We start from the raw sequence: 17,625 nt of genomic DNA on the forward strand, positions 1-17,625 counted from the left end.
AATGGAAAAAATGGGCCAGGCTCTGAAGTTTTGAGACGATAACGAAAAAGTACAAAGCTCACTCTTGTTCTTATGCTGTCATTTAATAATTTTATAGTAAGAGTATAGCAGTGCAGGAATGCAGACTGTCCTAACATGAACATTACAGAAAAAATGAATACAAGCCTTTAACATGGAAATTTGGGGGGGAGGACAGTGCCTTTTTTTGGGGGTGTGTGTATATATACTGTTTGAGCCCTTATTATATTAAATTGCTTAATCTGCTTAAATAAGTATAGAATTATTATGATTAAATGGTAGGAACAGGGAATATTAACAAGTTTGATGTAGAAATCACTGGTGTAAGAATCTTGACTTGTTCATTGGCTCTGTATTATTGATGTATTAATTCATTAAGTGTGTCATTCAGGAGTTTGTTTCTTTTATTTTTGGTGCTGTGGGTTGAACACAGGGCCTCATGCATGCCTAGCACATGCTGTAGTACTCAGTTACACCCTGTGCTACCAGGAGCTGCTTTTTCTAATTTCCCAAGGCTAGCCTTAAATCTGTGATCCTCCTGTCTTACTCGGCCTCCCCAGTTGCTGGGATTACAAGCATGTTCCACTATGCCTAGTTCCCCAGGAGCTCTTATTGGACAAGTTTTCCACGTTTTTATTGGTGTTTAGATCATATGTAATTGTGAGATTGTTATATATTTGAACACACAATATCCTAGGAGCTTTTTAATTTTTTTTAAAGAGCATTATAATGCTCATAGTATTTGGGGTTCATTTTGACAGTAATGTATGCAAGGACATTGGTTCAGTCTCCATCCCCCTTCTCCTTCCCTCCCCTGGTTCCTCCCCCTGTTCTCCTCTCTTCTACTGATATTTCTTTCATGCCTTTGCTTATTTATTTTATTTTATTTATTGTTTTGGTACTGGGGATTGAACCCAGGAGCACTGAGCCACATCCCCAGCCCTGTTTTGCATTTTATTTAGAGACAGGGTCTCACTGAGTTAGTTGCTCAGTGCCTAACCATTGCTGAGGCTGGCTTTGAACTCGTGATTCTCCTGCTTCAGCCTCCCTGGCTGCTGGGATTACAGGCGTGTGCCAGCCACTGGGCTGGACTGGGCTTATTTATTATTTTTTTCTTTCTTTCTTTCTTTCTTTTTTTTTTTTTTTTTTTTGGTGCTGGGGATTGAACCCAGGGCCTTGTGCATGTGAAGCAAACACTATACCAGTTGAGCTCTATCCCCAGCCCCTTGGCTTATTTATTTTTGATTGCTGTTTTCCACATATTTATTGCAGATGAAAAACTCTTTGGCACCCTTGTACATGTGTGTAACAAGCTATAATTTGATTCCTCATTTCTATCCCTTTCCCCTCATTCCTCCCTCCTTTTCCTTCTATTCTACTGATGTCTTACATCTTTATCATATTCAACCTCCTTCCTGCCATCTTTCCCTTATTTTGCTTTGGCTTCCATACTCGAGAGAAAACATGCGGCTCTTGATTTTTTTCTGAGTATGGGTAATTTCACACAGCACGATTTTTCTCCATTTCTATTCATTTACCAGCATTATTTAAAAGCTGTGTATTTGTACTGACAAACTGACCCTAAGAAACAGAGTAGATATCTCTGAAATAGGCTTTATTTTGCTAGTAACCCTGTAGAATTAGTAAGACATTAGACCAAATAAGGTAATCATAGAAGCTAGGACACCTGCAATCCCAGCAGCTTGGGAGGCTGAGGCAGAGGCCCAACTCAGCAATGTAGTGAGACACTGTCTCAAAAGGGGTTGGAAATGTGGCTTAGTGGTAAATTGGCCCTGAGTTAAATCCTCAGTTACCCACCCACCCCACCCCACCCCCCAAAAAAGGAAGAAGGAACAGATTAATTATAGTCCACACCAGAATATAACCCAGCCACTTTAAAGGGCTACATAAGAGGAAAGCATTAAACTAAAGTTGGGTATATATTAGTCTCCAAATGCTTGAGGGGACTCAATGCTTAGAAATGATATGGCAGATAAATAGTATTCTGTGCCAGAATAATAGAACTGCTTAACTATAAACTTGGGGAGATGAGCAGTAACACTATTAAAATGATACCACTGTACTATTTTGGATAAATAATAACTGAATATCTCATAACTTTGGAAAATGTCTAAAGCTTTAAAGGTAGAAGTAACTCTTTGCTCCTTTGGGAGTCTCCCCTGAGGGAAGTGTCCCAGGTTCTGAAGATGTATTCATTATATATGGTGGGCAGGAGGAGTGAGGATTTTATAGCCAGTTACGGTTTATTGAACTCAGATATTTTTTAAATGGATCTTTATTTTATATATGTGGTGCTGAGAATCCTACCCAGTGCCTCATAAATGTGAGGCAAGTGCTCTACCACTGAGTCACAGCCACAGCCCAAACCCAGGGATTCTTTACCATGAGCTACATCTCCAGCATTTTGTGTGTGTGTGTGTGTGTGTGTGGCCGGGGATTGAACTCGGGGGTACTAAACACTGAGCTACATCCCCAGCACACCCCCCTCTCAACCTCCCACACCTTTTTGGGTGGTGCTGGGCTTTGTGTATGTGAGGCAAGCACTCTACCAACTGAGCTATATCCCCAGCCCCTCCCAGCCCTATTTTGTATTTTATTTAGAGACAGGGTCCCACTGAGTTGCTTAGTGCCTCACCATTGCTGAGGCTGGCTGTGAACTCAACGATCCTCCTGTCTCAGCCTCCTGAGCAGCCGGGATTACAGGTGTGCCACCACACCCAGTTTCCAGCCTTTTTAAGTTTTAAGACAGGGTCTTACTAAATTGCTGGGGCTAACCTCGAATTTGGGATCCTCCTGCCTCAGCCTCAGCCTCAGTCTGTGGAATTAACAGGCATGTGCTACTGCGCCTTTTAAAGAACTCTTCCCACAAGTCCTGGCTTAACACTTAGTTCTCTTTGACCAAAACCCAGTTTTAGCACCACATCCTCTGTAAGGGAGCTTTTACTTTGCATTCTTTGTAGCCTTGGGTAAGATGGAGCTTCATTTACTTTTCATTTGGTGTTAGTGGTAAGAGAGGTGAGGTAAATACTATAGACAACCTACAGTAGTTATCTTGTCCTGGTCGCTCTGATTTTATTTATTGGGTATGTTGCCTTCCTAGTTAAGAAAGTGAACATAATTGGCTTTCTTCCGAGCACGAGTAATAGATAACGCACCATGTCACAAAGGAATTAAGGAACTGAGCCGAGTGTCTTAACATAGTTATTTAAACTTGTATAAATGCAGTAGTGAACCTAGACCTTCTGGATTACTCTGCATCCCCCGTCTTCATCATTTTGACAGTTCAGGTGCCCTGAAGACACTTTTGCCTGCCGCTAGAGAAAAATTTGTCACAATGAATTCAGAGAATGCCTAGCTCTTATGAGTCTATCAAATCTAAATTTTTCTAAGAAGTAGGTCAACCGTTGCCCATTACAGATGTGGAAATGCAAGGATAAAATTCGGTTGCTTTGCCCAGGATCCCAGGTTGCATTAAATGCAGATCAAATTAACATCTCCTGTTTGAGCTTCTACTCTACCCCACACACTCAAATATGTGCTCTGTGTGTAAGCAGCAGTTCCATGCAATGTGGGTGTAGTTGATTGTTTCGCAAAGAGATCAAATAACTTGCCAGAGGTTACATGTGTGTAGAAGCATTACACTTTTATGCCATCTCTGTCTCCTACCCACTGCAGTGGTCAGTCCTTCTCATTTAGGAGTCTTGTGTGCATTCCCACCTTTCCCTCTCTCCACCTCTTATCCTTGAAGGGTGGTGGAGGGGCAATGACAATTAATGGTTGAAGAACCGATACACTACGAGTTAATCAAAAGCTTTCACATGCTGTCTTTTTTTTTTTTTTTTTTTTTTAAATATTTATTTATTAGTTCTTGGTGGACACAACATCTTTGTTTGTATGTGGTGCTGAGGATCGAACCCGGGCCGCACGCATGCCAGGCGAGTCACATGCTGTCTTAAGGAGAATTCTTGATTACAAATAACTGAAAGGGAAGGAACAGTCCCGGGTAACCAGTGACTGGTTCTAACCAGAAGACTCTCCGAACGTAGACTGGGATTTAGGTACAAGGAATCTCAGACTTCTGTACTGCACTCTCTGCCCCTCCTTTCATGGGAACCTTGTTCTTATTCTTAAATCCATGCCTCCGAGAGAATGTTGGACATTAAATAGAGTTCTAAATGAACGGGCAAGAAGCCATGCCAAAAGTCAAGGATTGATTCTGGGCGGACCAACTCTGCAGTTAGTTTTGAGTCCATAAAGACTTTTCATATCAGTATCTGTGACACAGAACAGTACATCAGGGCTCAGTACTGGGTATTGTTTTAATTTCCAGTTACCAACTTATGTTTCTATATTTTTGCACTGCTGAGGATTAAACTCTGAGCTCTAATCTGAGTTACCTCCCAAACCCACCAACTTTTGTTTAAGGGGGAAACTTCAGGAACTCTGTCTTCTTTCTTCCATCAAGAGCATTTGCTTCTGGGCTGGGGTTGTGGCTCAGAGGTAGAGTGCTCCCTTCCCATGTATGAGGCACTGGGTTTGATCCTCGGCACCACATTAAAATAAAATAAAGATATTGTGTCTACCTATAACTAAAAACATAATATATTAAAAAAGAGCATTTGCCTCTTATCCTCCCCTCCCTCTCTTACTTCCCTAGAGGGGGAGAAGTTTTTTGCCTTTTTCTGATCACTTTGGGACACTTGAGTCACACCACCACTGATCATGTTTCTGTGATTTTGTTGGTGCCAGGAGGTTTGAGGTATTCCCAGCCCCTGTCTTATAACGAATTAGCAGCCCCATACTGCATGTAGGCCGTTAACCTCCCAGGAGCGGTCTGAGACACCTCTTTTTCCTCAAGTCTTGATGTCCTCATCCACTTACTTCAAGATTAGCTTGCATGTTTGCCATTAGCTTCCAATAACTTGATTTTTGGGTGGAGAGGGTGTATCTATTAAAGGTACGTTTCCCCCATTGAGGGCGTGGTTTTTATCTGGTATTTAAAATTGCACATGTTGCTGAGTGCTGTGGCACACGCCTGTAATCCCAGTGACTCAGGAGCTGAAGCAGGAGCATCGGCAAGTTCAAGGCCTGTCCCAGCAACTTAGCAAGACCCTGTCTCAGAATAGAAAACAAAAGGGCTGGGGGTGTAACTTGCTGGTAAAGCATCCTTGGGCTAAATCTCCAGCACAAACAAATAAATAAAAGCATCTGACATATATGAATCAGAGTTACAACTGAAAGAGCGTGTCTTCAGAAATCTTCATTCTAGAAAGAAATCCAGACTTTGTGAATCTTTGAAATAATTGTAATTCCAGGTAGTCCTGTAAAGAGGATCTGCCCAGCTGAGTGTGTAGGGATACCAACAACACAGGGAGAGTGGAAGATGTGTGTAGTGCACCCTGTCTGTGCTTGAGGGTGTTAAGGAAGTCTCCCATTTTTTATAATTGCTTTTTTAGAACATTATACTGCTTTCACTTTTCCTCAAGGTGTAACTATTTTCCCCCCTTTGATAATGGGACTTGAACCCAGGGCTTCATGCATGCTTTTTTATTTTTTGATTATTTTTTAGTTGTAGTTGGACACAATACCTTTATTTATTTATTTTTATGTGATACTGAGGAAGGAACCCAAGGCCTCGGGTGCTAGACCAGCACTCTACCGCTGAGCCACAACCCTAGCCCCCTTGTTTTTATTTTTGAGGCAGGGTTTTGCTAAATTGTCAGAGTTTATCTCAAACTTAATCCTCCTGCCTCAGCCTCCTGAAGAGCTGGGATTATAGGTGTGTGTCATCACAATCCTGCTAAGTGTAACATTTTTTAGTGTACCTTATAATATCTTGTAAGGTACTAGAAATAGTAGTTCTACATAAGACAGCTTTGATTGTTAATTGTATTTTATCACATTTAAGATGTTGTTTTCCTGTAACCAAGGGGGGAAAAACCCACTGACAATATTAGAATGAATTATAGCTTCAAAGACATTAAATGTGACAAAAACAATTTAGGGTGGACTGTAGTAGTTCCTTATATCCAATATAGGAGCCTTTGAGTGTTTGGATGATGTTTGCATTCTCTGTTACCTTCTGACCAATAGGAAACTTTAAATACCAATAATCATGCCACTACTGTCCGTGTAGCAGGTACTACTAGTTAGAACCTGGAATTTTTCCTCTCAGAACTCAGATTTGGCCTTAGACTCCTCCATATGAAATAGCTCCAACTCTGTAATTGGCTGACATGCACTGATTGCACCTACCCAGGTTAAAACCTTCATCTTTTTTTTTTTTTTTTTGAGGCGGGGAGGCTCCTCAAGGGCCCTAACTCTAACCCTAACTCAACCACTGAGCCACATCCCTAGTCCTATTTTGTATTTATTTGAGACAGGGTCTCACTGAGTTGCTTAGCGCCTTGCCAAATTGCTGAGGCTGGCTTTGAACTCAGGATCCTCCTGCCTCCACCTCTGGGATTACAGGTGTACCCCACCACACTGGGCCTCCAAGACCCTCATCTTTCAAATGTTGGCTTAGATCTGTTCGCTTCTGAAAGATGATCACATGTTCTTTCATTTAATCATCTGCTTGTTGAATTTCTTCTCCTTTTCCTCCCCTTCCCCCCCTCCTCCCTCCCCCCCTTCTTCCTCCCTCCTCCTCCCTCTTCCTCTTCTTCTTCTAAAGCACTTTACCAACTGAGCTATATCCCCAGCCCAAATTTGTTTTTTCTTTCTTATTGCAGGTGTGTCTTTCTGTCTTGAAAGCTGACCCAGCCCTGTTACCTGTTGTCATTTCCCTTCAAACCAAGTTCCTATTTCCCAGAGCCTCGTTTCAGAGTGGGCACTAGTCCAGCAGGTCCTGTTCGGCATATCTTGGGATGACCTTCTTTTTGATTCTCAAGCTAAGGAATGATATTATCTTGGCATGCTTAGCAATTACTCAGGTTTCAATAAAATATTTGAATCCTTCCTATCTATTTAAAAAAATGGAAGAAACTGTTTTTTTTTCCCCATAGAATAGGGTGATAGACACAAGAGCCTCCAAGGACCTGACCAAAATCATTTTGACAAGTGTATGATGTAGGTATAAATAGGAAGCAGTTTGCCAGTTTGTTAAGAGGTGGTATGTGCTCAGTCAGACCCTGACTTGGACATTGTCTTTCACCCTGGCAATAATGTTGATTCCAGCCTCCAGCTTTGGCCATTCCTGAATTAGTTGAATACGATCCCACCTCTTTACATCTGGGTCCTTCTAATTGCAGCTTTCTTCCTCCCCTTGTCCCCTAGCTCATGCTGAGGGGATGCTTCTTGCAGTTAGCATCTCTGTCTGCCCTAGCAGTTCTCCCACACCTATTCAACCATTTCCCTGTGTTACTGTTTAAAAGTCCAGTGAGATTTCTATCCCACCCATCGAATCCTCACCAACAGTCTGACGTGTTCAAAATGTATTGGTCCCATCCTGGCTTCTGTGGCTTGTATGCGTATGTTCATTTTCTTGGTCATTCTAAGTCATTTGCATGGATCTTTGTTGTTGTTGGCTTCTTGTATTAGTTTCTTAGGGTAGTTTGGATGACTTGAAAATATTAGGAATTTATTTACTGGCATGCTATGGAGGCCTGAAGTCTCAAATCCAGGAGTCAGCCATTCTGTGCACTTTTTTGACTCTTGGAGGAAGACTCCTTCCTGTTCTTCCCCCTGGTTTCTGGTAATTGCCAGCAGTTTTTGGTTCGTATCTATATCGCTTTAAATTTCTGTGGTTTGCCTGCCCTTTTTTCGCCTGTGTGTCTGTGTTATCACATGGCTGTCTGTGAACACCAGTTTTGGATTCAGGACTCACCCTAATATAGCATAAACTTACCTTTCTTTCCTTCCTTTCCTTTCCCCTCCTTCCTCCCCTTCCTCTCCCTCCTCCCCTTCCTCTTCCTTCCTTCTCCTCCCTCCTCCTTTCTCCCCCCTCCTCCTTCTTCTCCCCTTCTTATTTTTCTTTTTTCCTCCTCCCTCTCCCACCTCCTTCTTCATAAGCTTAACTTTCTCTCCCTTCCCACTCTTTCCTTTGGTTTGAACCCAGGGTCTCACACATGCTAGGCAAGTGCTCTACCATTGAGCTGTACTCCCCCAACCCCCTTATACAATTTGTATTTTGAGATGGGGGCCCCCCAACCCCCTTATACAATTTGTATTTTGAGATGGGGGTCTCCCTATGTTGCACAGACTGGCCTTCAACTTGCAGTCCTCCCTGCCTCAGACTCCTGAGTAGATGGAATTATAGACTGGTGCCACCATGCCCAGCTCATAAACTTTATCCAAAGAGGGTTACATTCTGAGGCTTCAGATATACCTGTTATTTTGAGAGGACAATATTTAATCCAGTTCAGCCACTTGAAGTTTGGTAAACATGCTTATGGCCAGACATAAGCAGATAGAAAATTTATAGATTTGTCCTATAATCTACAATGTTTAACTTGCACCAAATTGACTTTAGTGCTGTAGACTATGTATTTATTAGTCCCCACTTTGTTTGACATGCCACAGCACTTGGGACAGGGCTGTAAAGATAGTGCAGAAACACTGTGAACAGGTGTGGTACACCCTAGCTTCCCCCCAAAAGTGGCATCTGAGCTTGGCTTTGAAACTGAAGGTGAGAAGACATCACAGGCTGTGAACCATCCATATCTGCTCAGTGCCAGATGTGACCATCTCAGTGGATTCTTAAGCCTTGTAAGGATTGTGGGGAGAGGGGGATAGAGGAGGGTAGGTAGTTAATTATTTGAAACTAGGGTGTTTTGGGCATTTGTACTATGAGTGTTGCTTGCATAATAGGAATGTGTCAACCGTTATCTGGACCAAGAGGATTAAATGTGGCAAGTAGAGGCTCCAGCAATACCTGGTGGAACATGTCAAAGTTATTGGGCTGGAGAAATATTAATAAGAATAAGGTCAGGCTGGGGGTGTGGCTCAGTGAAGGAGTTCTTGCCTGGTATGCATGAGATCCTGGGTTTGAGTCCTAGTACCATAGAATAAAAAATCCAGGTCATGTATTATATGATTCTATTTGTACAAAATCTCCCGAACAGACAAATCTGCAGAGAGCAGATTAGTGGTCTCCATGGGAGAAAGGAAAACTGGTGGGTGCCTGCCTCATAGATTTAGAGTTTTAGTTTTAAGTGTTGGCAATATTCTGGATCTAGATAGTTATATGGTTGGAAAACACTCAATGTCATTAAAACAGTAGCTTTTCTGATGTGTAATTTTTTTTTTTTTTTTGGGTGGGAATGGGGATCAAACCCAGGGCCTTGTACATGCAAAGTCTAGTATGTGATCCAACTTCATTTATGATACAAGCTGTGGAGACAAATGGTTGAACTTGAGTTCCAGGCATTTATTAGTTGAGAATTATTAGCAACCACAGTGTTTTACTCCATGACAGGTGCTGGGTTTAGCCTGTTAACCTATTGCCTTGGATCTCCCTCCCATTTACCCTTTCCAAGGTTGGAGAGGACTGGGAACGTGCCCCCGTCCTTAGAGCTGGTAGGAACTTGGATTTGACCCTGGGTTAAGCTGACCTGACTCACCTGCCTGATTTGCGCAGGGCTGTCCCAAGTTTTAGCAATAGCAATGGCATATTCTTGACTACCCCCAGTCTATACCTTTCTTATTCTTCAGCCCAGGTCAACCCCCAAAACCTTTTGCCTCCAGGGTCCCCTTATTAGATCACCTACTCTAAAACTTGTTGCTCTATTAGCAGTCAGGTTGGAATCCCTGATTTAATGCCACAGTACCTCAAAGAAATCCTTGTGGCTTTTGAAGACTCATCATGTAATATTAATGAAAACACAGAGCCTTCTGTCTGGATTAATTTTTTATGAACAATAATATGTCTGATTAAACCTGCCGATTTACTGGGGCTGGTAGTACAGGTTGTGGAGTGTGTGGGAGTGTGTAGACAGTCTCTGACAGCAGGGCACGGCTTCTGAGTTAGAATAGGTGATATTCCCAGTGTGCCCTTGGTGTTGTTTCAGGCCAGGACAAGCCAAGTTGCTGATGACTGGGCAAGACCCTGATGGATTAGCTACTAAACTGTGGTATCTCCTCATGCGAGAGAGCGACCCGGCTTGTAGGATTTTCCCCGGTCGAGGAGCCAGGCCATCAGATCCAAGGAAGTTTCTTGTGTGTCAGGAGTTGTACACGATGTATCTGATCCTCTTTTTCTGGTTTTCGGCAGCCACTCAGCTCCACTGGTTTCACTGTGTCAGCCTCTTAATAGTCTGACGTTCACCGTGTAGGTGCCATTTCTCATACCAAGAAACCCAGCTCTTGCCAGCAGCTCCTTCAGTTACATGTCTAACAAATGCCACTCTCTCCCTGAGTGCCTGCTTTCTCTCCAAGAAAGTGGATCAAGTGGACTGGCTGTTCGCTCTTCAGGTCTGGTAGAAATTAAATGCACGAGGAGTAGAGGTTGTTCTGAGGCCTCAGGGATTTTTCTTTCTTTCTTTCTTTTTAATCTCTAGCTGAGCATCGAGCAGGCCCAGACGGTGGCAGAACAGGTGGAGATGAAGGCGAAGGTGGTACAGTCGGAGGTCAAGGCTGTGACTGCAAGGCATAAGAAGGCCCTGGAGGAGCGGGAGTGCGAGCTGCTGTGGAAGGTAACGGGGAGCTCACCACCCCCACGCCCACCTCGGCCCCCCACCAGCCAAGGGAATTGTACAGGAATCCTAGTCCAAGCTCTGGCTTTGGAACATTTGGTCATTTTCCAGAAGGACGAGGGGGGGGGTGGTCTCTGGAACATTGGGGGTGCTGTGCGTGCAGCCAAACAACAAGCCTTTTCAGATGTACTTGGGTAACCAAGACTGGAAGGAGCCTCGAGTTTTATATCGCACACACTCAAAAGGAGGCAGAAAGAAGGGAGAACAATCAAAACTGTTGTTGGGCAAGGCAGGCTGGTAGGAAACGTTCTTCTTTTTGGTGTCCTGGCTGGTTGCACTTCCTGACCCCAGTGGAAAGCCAGTTTTCCACTTGGGAGGGCAGCAAGTGTGCCCTTTCTTCCTGTCCGAGCAGGAAAGAGCGCTGAGTGCACTGGTGGTGTGCTGTTGAGATAAGAATCAGCCGAAAAGACCACTCACCCACCCCTAGTCTGCATCTCAATTTTTGCTTTTCTGATTTTGCATTCCCACCCAGGAAGACGCAGTCTATAAATGGGCTGGTGCCCTATGCCAGTTCTTTTAACTAAATTAATTAATGTTCTCTGAACACAGATGCGACCTCATTGCTGACATAACAGGCCATACTTCTAATGCATTTGTGGGCTTGTTTTCATCTTGGTTGTACGATGGTATGACGGTGGCTCCATTTCTGAAAGTGACCCTTTTAAGTTTCATTGCACTTTCCATTTGGTTAACCTCAAAACTCTCCTGCCCCTTCTGACTTCTTAAAGAGATATGGTTTAATTGCCTCGCAACAAGAAGAGGGTGGGGTGGGGCGGATCAGTCCAAGATTTAATTCAGCACATGTCTTTGAATGCCTTTATGGGTATGACATAGTTTTCAGACACTGAGAAGTCCCCTTGGGTCTGCCAGTCTCATGCCACCCACGAATGTTAATTATAACTGGAGGGGCCCACTTCATGCAACCTGAGAGCTTTGTAGTGAATTCTGCCACAAACTGGCTCTTCTGGATTTCCTGATGAAAAAGGCCTTTGTGTGGGGGGCTTCTTTGGCCCTCACCTTCCCTGGGCTCCCTCCTGTGTGAGGCTGACCGCTGTCTTCTCTCTTAAGGCAGTTCTCTTAAGGGGAAATGAAAATCAAGTCTCTTTAGCATGTTTAGAAGGAAGAGCCAGCCCTTCTTCATAGAGTTGTTTCTACCTGCTCCCATTCTTAAGTGATAATTTTGAAACAAGGTGGCTCAGTCTTGTTTTATAGGTATTTTTTTGCTTTGGATCCTTGCCCCTGATCCTATTAGAGTTCCCCTGTCTTTGACCACTTACTAATTTTTCTGCTCTAGGAGAAGTTTTCTGCCTGTCTCTGTCTGGGTTTCTCTTTGTTGTGTAAGGGTTTGTTTCTTGAACATTAAGATAGAAGAGTGTAAGGATTAAGTCTTAATTTGCCAGTCCACCCAGTTATGTATCTGGACACACCTCTTCATTCTTGCAACTTAACTCTCTAGTGGCCTGGGCTAGCCACCTTATGAGGTTAGCTACAGCTGCATAATTTCATGGGTCAGAATCAAAGGTAGAAGTTTGGTCTATATTAGACCAAAGGACAAAAAATTTCATTTGACCCCACATGGGCCTCTCTGTACACACGTCCTGGTTCCATGGAGAACAGATGGAAAAGCATGAATGGGCCAAAACCACGTCATCACCCCTCAAGGGAAAATCAGATTAAAATCCAGGCCTCAGAAGAGTGGGCTCTTATCTGAAATTGGCTTTCAGTGGAGCACTCAGAAGCGTGGATTTCCTTAAACAGTGAGAGTTTCGCTTCCTTCACAGGGTTAATCACTTAGAATTACAGAACTTTTAAAATGCAAAACAAACAAACAAAAACATTGAGAAATTGTTCTATTTTCATTGTTTAGATAAAATATATTTCTAAATGGTTCGAGAATTTTCAGAAGAAGAAATTATTTTTACAGGTTGGAGTTTACGTTCCTATAGTCTAGCTTTTTAGTTGTAGAGGGCTTCTTTCCAAATGCTTGCTGTCTCTAGATTTGGATGCAGGGCATTTTAGGTCCCCAGCTGTTTCTCAACTCCGTTCTTCAAATACAGAAGTACGGGTGGTAGAGCGTGTGGCTGGTGTGTGGGGGGCCCTGGGTTCAGCCTTCAGTACTCCTCCAAACTCAGGGGCAGAGAGCTTCTGTGTGACTGGGGCTTTTGTCTTGAGTTCCTTCTCTTATCAACCCTCCTTACATTCTCCATGTGACATCTCTCTTCTTGCATGTGTGCAGGCATGGATGAGAGGTGGGGAGAAAGAGATCCCTGGCTCCCAGTGTACTTGCATTCAAATATTCAGTGTTTTGATGGAGACAGATCTTGTGTCCCTCTAGTGCTGCCTCTGCTGTCCTTTCTGCCACTTGGCTCTCCATCTTCACTGCCACCTCGGTTGTCTAAGCTACAGTCATCCCTCACCTGGGTGATAGCTAGTGTCCACTTTCTCATTTTCTCCCTCCGCCCCCAGTCATGCTCCACAAACCCAAACTTTTGCCATACAAATCCATTCACCCCTCTGCTTAAAACTGTTTTTGTTTACTTTCTCTTTCACTCCTTCTTCCTTTCTCTCTCTCCCCATTTTCTTTTCCTCCCTTCCACCCCTTCCTTCCCCAGGTTTGAATCTAAACCCAGGGTGCTTTAGCGCACTGAGCTACATTCCTACCACTTGTTATTTTGAGACGAGATCTCCTTAAATTTCTTACTGAGCCTGATTTCTAGTTTACAATCCTCCTTCCTGCCTCAGCCTCTCAGCTGGGATTACAGGAATGCACCACCATGCCCAATTCCTTTATATTTTTTAAATCATCTCTGGCTTACTTTTAATACAAAATATAGTGTAAATAATTGCATTTTTTTATCCCCCTGTATTGGGGATACAGGGCTTGGTGCATGCTAGGAAGTTGCTCTATCATTTAGCTATATAACCCTAGCCCTGTGTAAATAATTCTTACTCTGTATTATTTAGGGTTGACAAGGAAAAAAGTCTGTATGTGTTTAGTAAATATAGAATTTTTCACCAGTATTTTTTTTAATATTAATTACCACTATTTTTTTAAAGAACGAGAAAGGAGAGAGAGAGGTTAAATATTTTTCAATTTTCGATGGATACAACTTTATTTTATTTTTATGTGGTGCTGAGGATCGAACCCAGTGCCCTAAGCATGCCAGGCGAGCATGTTACTGCTTGAGCCACATCTCCAGCCCCTCCACTAGTATTTTTGATGCACAGTTGCTTAAATTCATGCATGTGATATGATTTTGAGAATAAGTTGAAATATTGGAGAAATGGCCTCTTTACCCCCTAAATACTTGAGTTAGGCCCCACGCCCCGCAAAAAGGTTAATTTTCCTTTTTCTGTGTCATGCCTTCTCCTCACCCCCACCCTTGCTGGTGATTGAATGCAGGGGCAATTAACCACTGAGCCACAACCCCAGCCACATTTTTTTATTTCTTAAATTTTGAGACGGTCACTAAATTGTTGAGGCTGGCTTTGAACTCATGATCCTCCTGCCTTAGCCACTGGGACCTGGCTTTTTTTTTTTTTTTTTAAATGAACTGGGGTTCAAACCTATGACTTTGTACATGTTAGGCAATTGCTCTACTACTGAGCTACTCTTATTAACTTGGAAGTTAATCTTAATACAGTAACAGTGTCTAAGCCTCAGTCCCTAGTTGCACTTCAGCAGTTATCTCAATAGTGTTCTTTCTTGCTGTTTCTCCCGCACCTCAGGATTCAGTCCAGAATCACTGATTGCATTTAGTTGTCACATCTTAGTAGTCATCTCCTGTAACCTGGAACTGCTTATTAGACTTTTTTGGGGGTGGTGTGTTTTGTTTTAATATTAGTTGTAGATGGACACAGTACCTTTTTCTTTTATTTTTATGTGGTGCTGAGGATGGAACCCAGTGCCTCACATGTGCCAGGCAAGCGTTCTACTACTGAGCTACATAACCCCAGCCCTGGTGGTACTTTTTTTTTTTGGACTGGGGATTGAACTCAGGGACCCTCAACCACTGACCACATCCCCAGGCCTATTTTGATTCTGTTTTATCAAAAGGGTTTGGTGGTTTAAAAAAAAATTTTTTCCCCCCATCTGATTTATTTATTTATTTGGGTCCTCTGCAGCGCTGAAGATTGAACCCAGGTCCTTACATGTGCTAGGTGAGGGCTCTACCACTTCCAACCCCAAGCCAGTTGTCCTTTTTTTTTTTTTTTTTTTGTAGTCATAGATGTACAGAATGCCTTTATTTATTTTTATGTGATGCTAAGGATCAGACCTAGTACCTCACACATTGATAGGAAAGAGCTCTGCTACTCAGCCCCAGCCCGTTGTCTTTTATAGACGGTTCCCAGTGTGTCTCTGATACTGACAATGAAAAAAGTACAGACAACTGGGCTGGGGAGTATAGCTCAGTTAGCTGGTAGAGTGCTTGCCTCGCATGCACAAGATCCTGGGTTCTAATCCCCAGCACCCCCCCCCCCCCACACACACACACACAAAAGTATAGACACACATACCCCCTCCACCACCACCATTGTATTCTGTCTGCAGTAGCTTAAGTCTATGGATGTGGCCTGTGGATACTGAGGGCTTGATTTTTAAAATCATGTCCTTTCTTCTTACTCTTACGTTTCCTCCAGGTAGAGAAGATCCGCCAGGTGAAAGCCAAGTCTCTGTATCTGCAGGTTGAGAAACTTCGGCAAAACCTCAACAAGCTAGAGAGCACCATCAGTGCCGTTCAGCAGGTCCTGGAGGAGGGTAGGGCACTGGACATCCTCCTGGCCCGAGACCGGATGCTGGCCCAAGTGCAGGAGCTGAAGACCGTGGGGAGCCTCCTGCAGCCTCAGGAAGATGATCGGATCATGTTCACACCCCCTGACCAGGCACTGTACCTTGCCATCAAGTCCTTTGGCTTTGTTAGCAGTGGGGCCTTTGCACCTCTCACAAAGGCCACAGGTGATGGCCTCAAGCGGGCCCTTCAGGGAAAGGTTGCCTCCTTCACTGTCATTGGCTACGACCATGATGGTGAGCCACGCCTTTCGGGAGGTGACCTCATGTCAGCTGTGGTCCTTGGCCCCGATGGCAACCTGTTTGGTGCAGAGGTGAGTGACCAGCAGAACGGGACTTATGTGGTGAGCTACCGGCCCCAGCTAGAGGGCGAGCATCTGGTGTCGGTGACCATGTGCAACCAGCATATTGAGAACAGCCCCTTCAAAGTGGTGGTCAAATCAGGCCGCAGCTACGTGGGCATTGGGCTCCCAGGCCTGAGCTTCGGCAGTGAGGGTGATAGTGATGGCAAGCTCTGTCGCCCTTGGGGTGTCAGTGTGGACAAGGAGGGCTACATTATCGTCGCTGACCGCAGCAATAACCGCATCCAGGTATTCAAGCCCTGTGGCTCATTCCATCACAAATTTGGTACTCTGGGCTCCCGGCCCGGCCAGTTCGACCGACCAGCTGGGGTGGCCTGCGATGCTTCACGCAGAATCGTGGTGGCTGATAAGGACAATCATCGCATCCAGATCTTTACCTTTGAGGGTCAGTTCCTCCTCAAGTTTGGTGAGAAAGGAACCAAAAACGGGCAGTTCAACTACCCTTGGGATGTGGCGGTGAATTCTGAGGGCAAGATCCTAGTCTCAGACACCCGGAACCACCGGATCCAGCTGTTCGGGCCTGATGGCGTCTTCCTGAATAAGTACGGCTTCGAGGGGGCTCTCTGGAAGCACTTTGATTCCCCGCGGGGTGTGGCCTTCAACCACGAGGGCCACTTGGTGGTCACCGACTTCAACAACCACAGGCTCCTGGTCATTCATTCCGACTGCCAGTCGGCACGCTTCCTGGGCTCCGAGGGCACCGGGAATGGGCAGTTCCTGCGTCCGCAAGGTGTGGCTGTGGACCAGGAAGGGCGCATCATCGTGGCCGATTCCAGGAACCACCGGGTACAGATGTTTGAGGCCAACGGCAGCTTCCTGTGCAAGTTTGGCGCTCAAGGCAGTGGCTTTGGGCAGATGGACCGCCCTTCCGGCATCGCAGTCACCCCTGATGGAATGATCGTGGTGGTGGACTTTGGCAACAATCGAATCCTCATCTTCTAAATCGCGTCTTCTAGGTTTCTGTGTTTGGGGTGTGCGTGTTTGTCTCTCTCTTTTTGAATTTCAAAGAAGAAGCAGTCTCAGGGAAATTTCTGTTTTCTTTCTTTCTTAAATTTTTTTTTTTTTTTTAAGAGAACAAGAAAAGTACAACATTGCTTAAGTCCTACCTCATCTTTATTTTTTTACAGATGAATGTACTTGTCTTTTGTGCAGGGATTGAGCCTGTGAAGTGATAATTTCTATCTACCTCATAAATCTTTCCATTTCCTTCTCCAGCAGGCCCTCTTCCCTTCCTCAGTGGAGTTCACATTTCCCTTGTCCCCATGTGGGGCGCGATATGCACAAGCCTAGCATCTCTATGGCTGCAAGGGCACTGGATGTGTGTGGCGGGGTGTATTTTGTAGATTGAGCCAAGGAAACCCAAAAACTACTAAGTTAAAAAAAAAAAAAGCAAAAAATTATAAAGCGTGGGAAAAATAGGATTTAAAATTCATAATTGTAGAGTATTTGTGTTCTTGAGAATGCTGTGTTTAGATTGTGTTGTGTGGTTTGATCTTTTTGTTTTTGGAAATTTTTTTTTTTTTTTTTTAATGCTGCAACAGAGGACTTTCCTCTGTTCTCTTATTACCTCAGTGTGTCTAACATCCCTTCAGCGTCTTTTTTTTTTTTATTCCTGGGAGATGTGGCTGTGGCTTGCTAGCCAAGAAAAGCAGACCTTTAGTACTTTAGGGCACCTGATCTTTTTGTTAGGGAGGGTGTGTGTGCGCACATGTGTGCTCATGGGCGCACACACGTGTATTTTAAG

At 44.1% G+C, this 17,625-nt stretch overlaps 1 protein-coding gene across 1 annotated transcript in view; it reads left to right on the forward strand.

The window, feature by feature from the left end:
• The window catches only part of Trim71 (tripartite motif containing 71), a 64,817-nt gene extending 47,994 nt beyond the window's left edge, over positions 1–16,823 (forward strand). The window contains exons 3-4 of the mRNA XM_027932085.3: positions 10,536–10,670; positions 15,372–16,823. Of these exons, the coding sequence (XP_027787886.3) occupies positions 10,536–10,670; positions 15,372–16,823 (1,587 nt within the window). The remainder of the gene's footprint in view (positions 1–10,535; positions 10,671–15,371) is intronic.
• Positions 16,824–17,625: the final 802 nt, after the last annotated feature.

The sequence above is a fragment of the Marmota flaviventris genome, chromosome 1 (genome assembly GCF_047511675.1).
Source record: "Marmota flaviventris isolate mMarFla1 chromosome 1, mMarFla1.hap1, whole genome shotgun sequence".
NCBI lineage: Eukaryota > Metazoa > Chordata > Mammalia > Rodentia > Sciuridae > Marmota > Marmota flaviventris.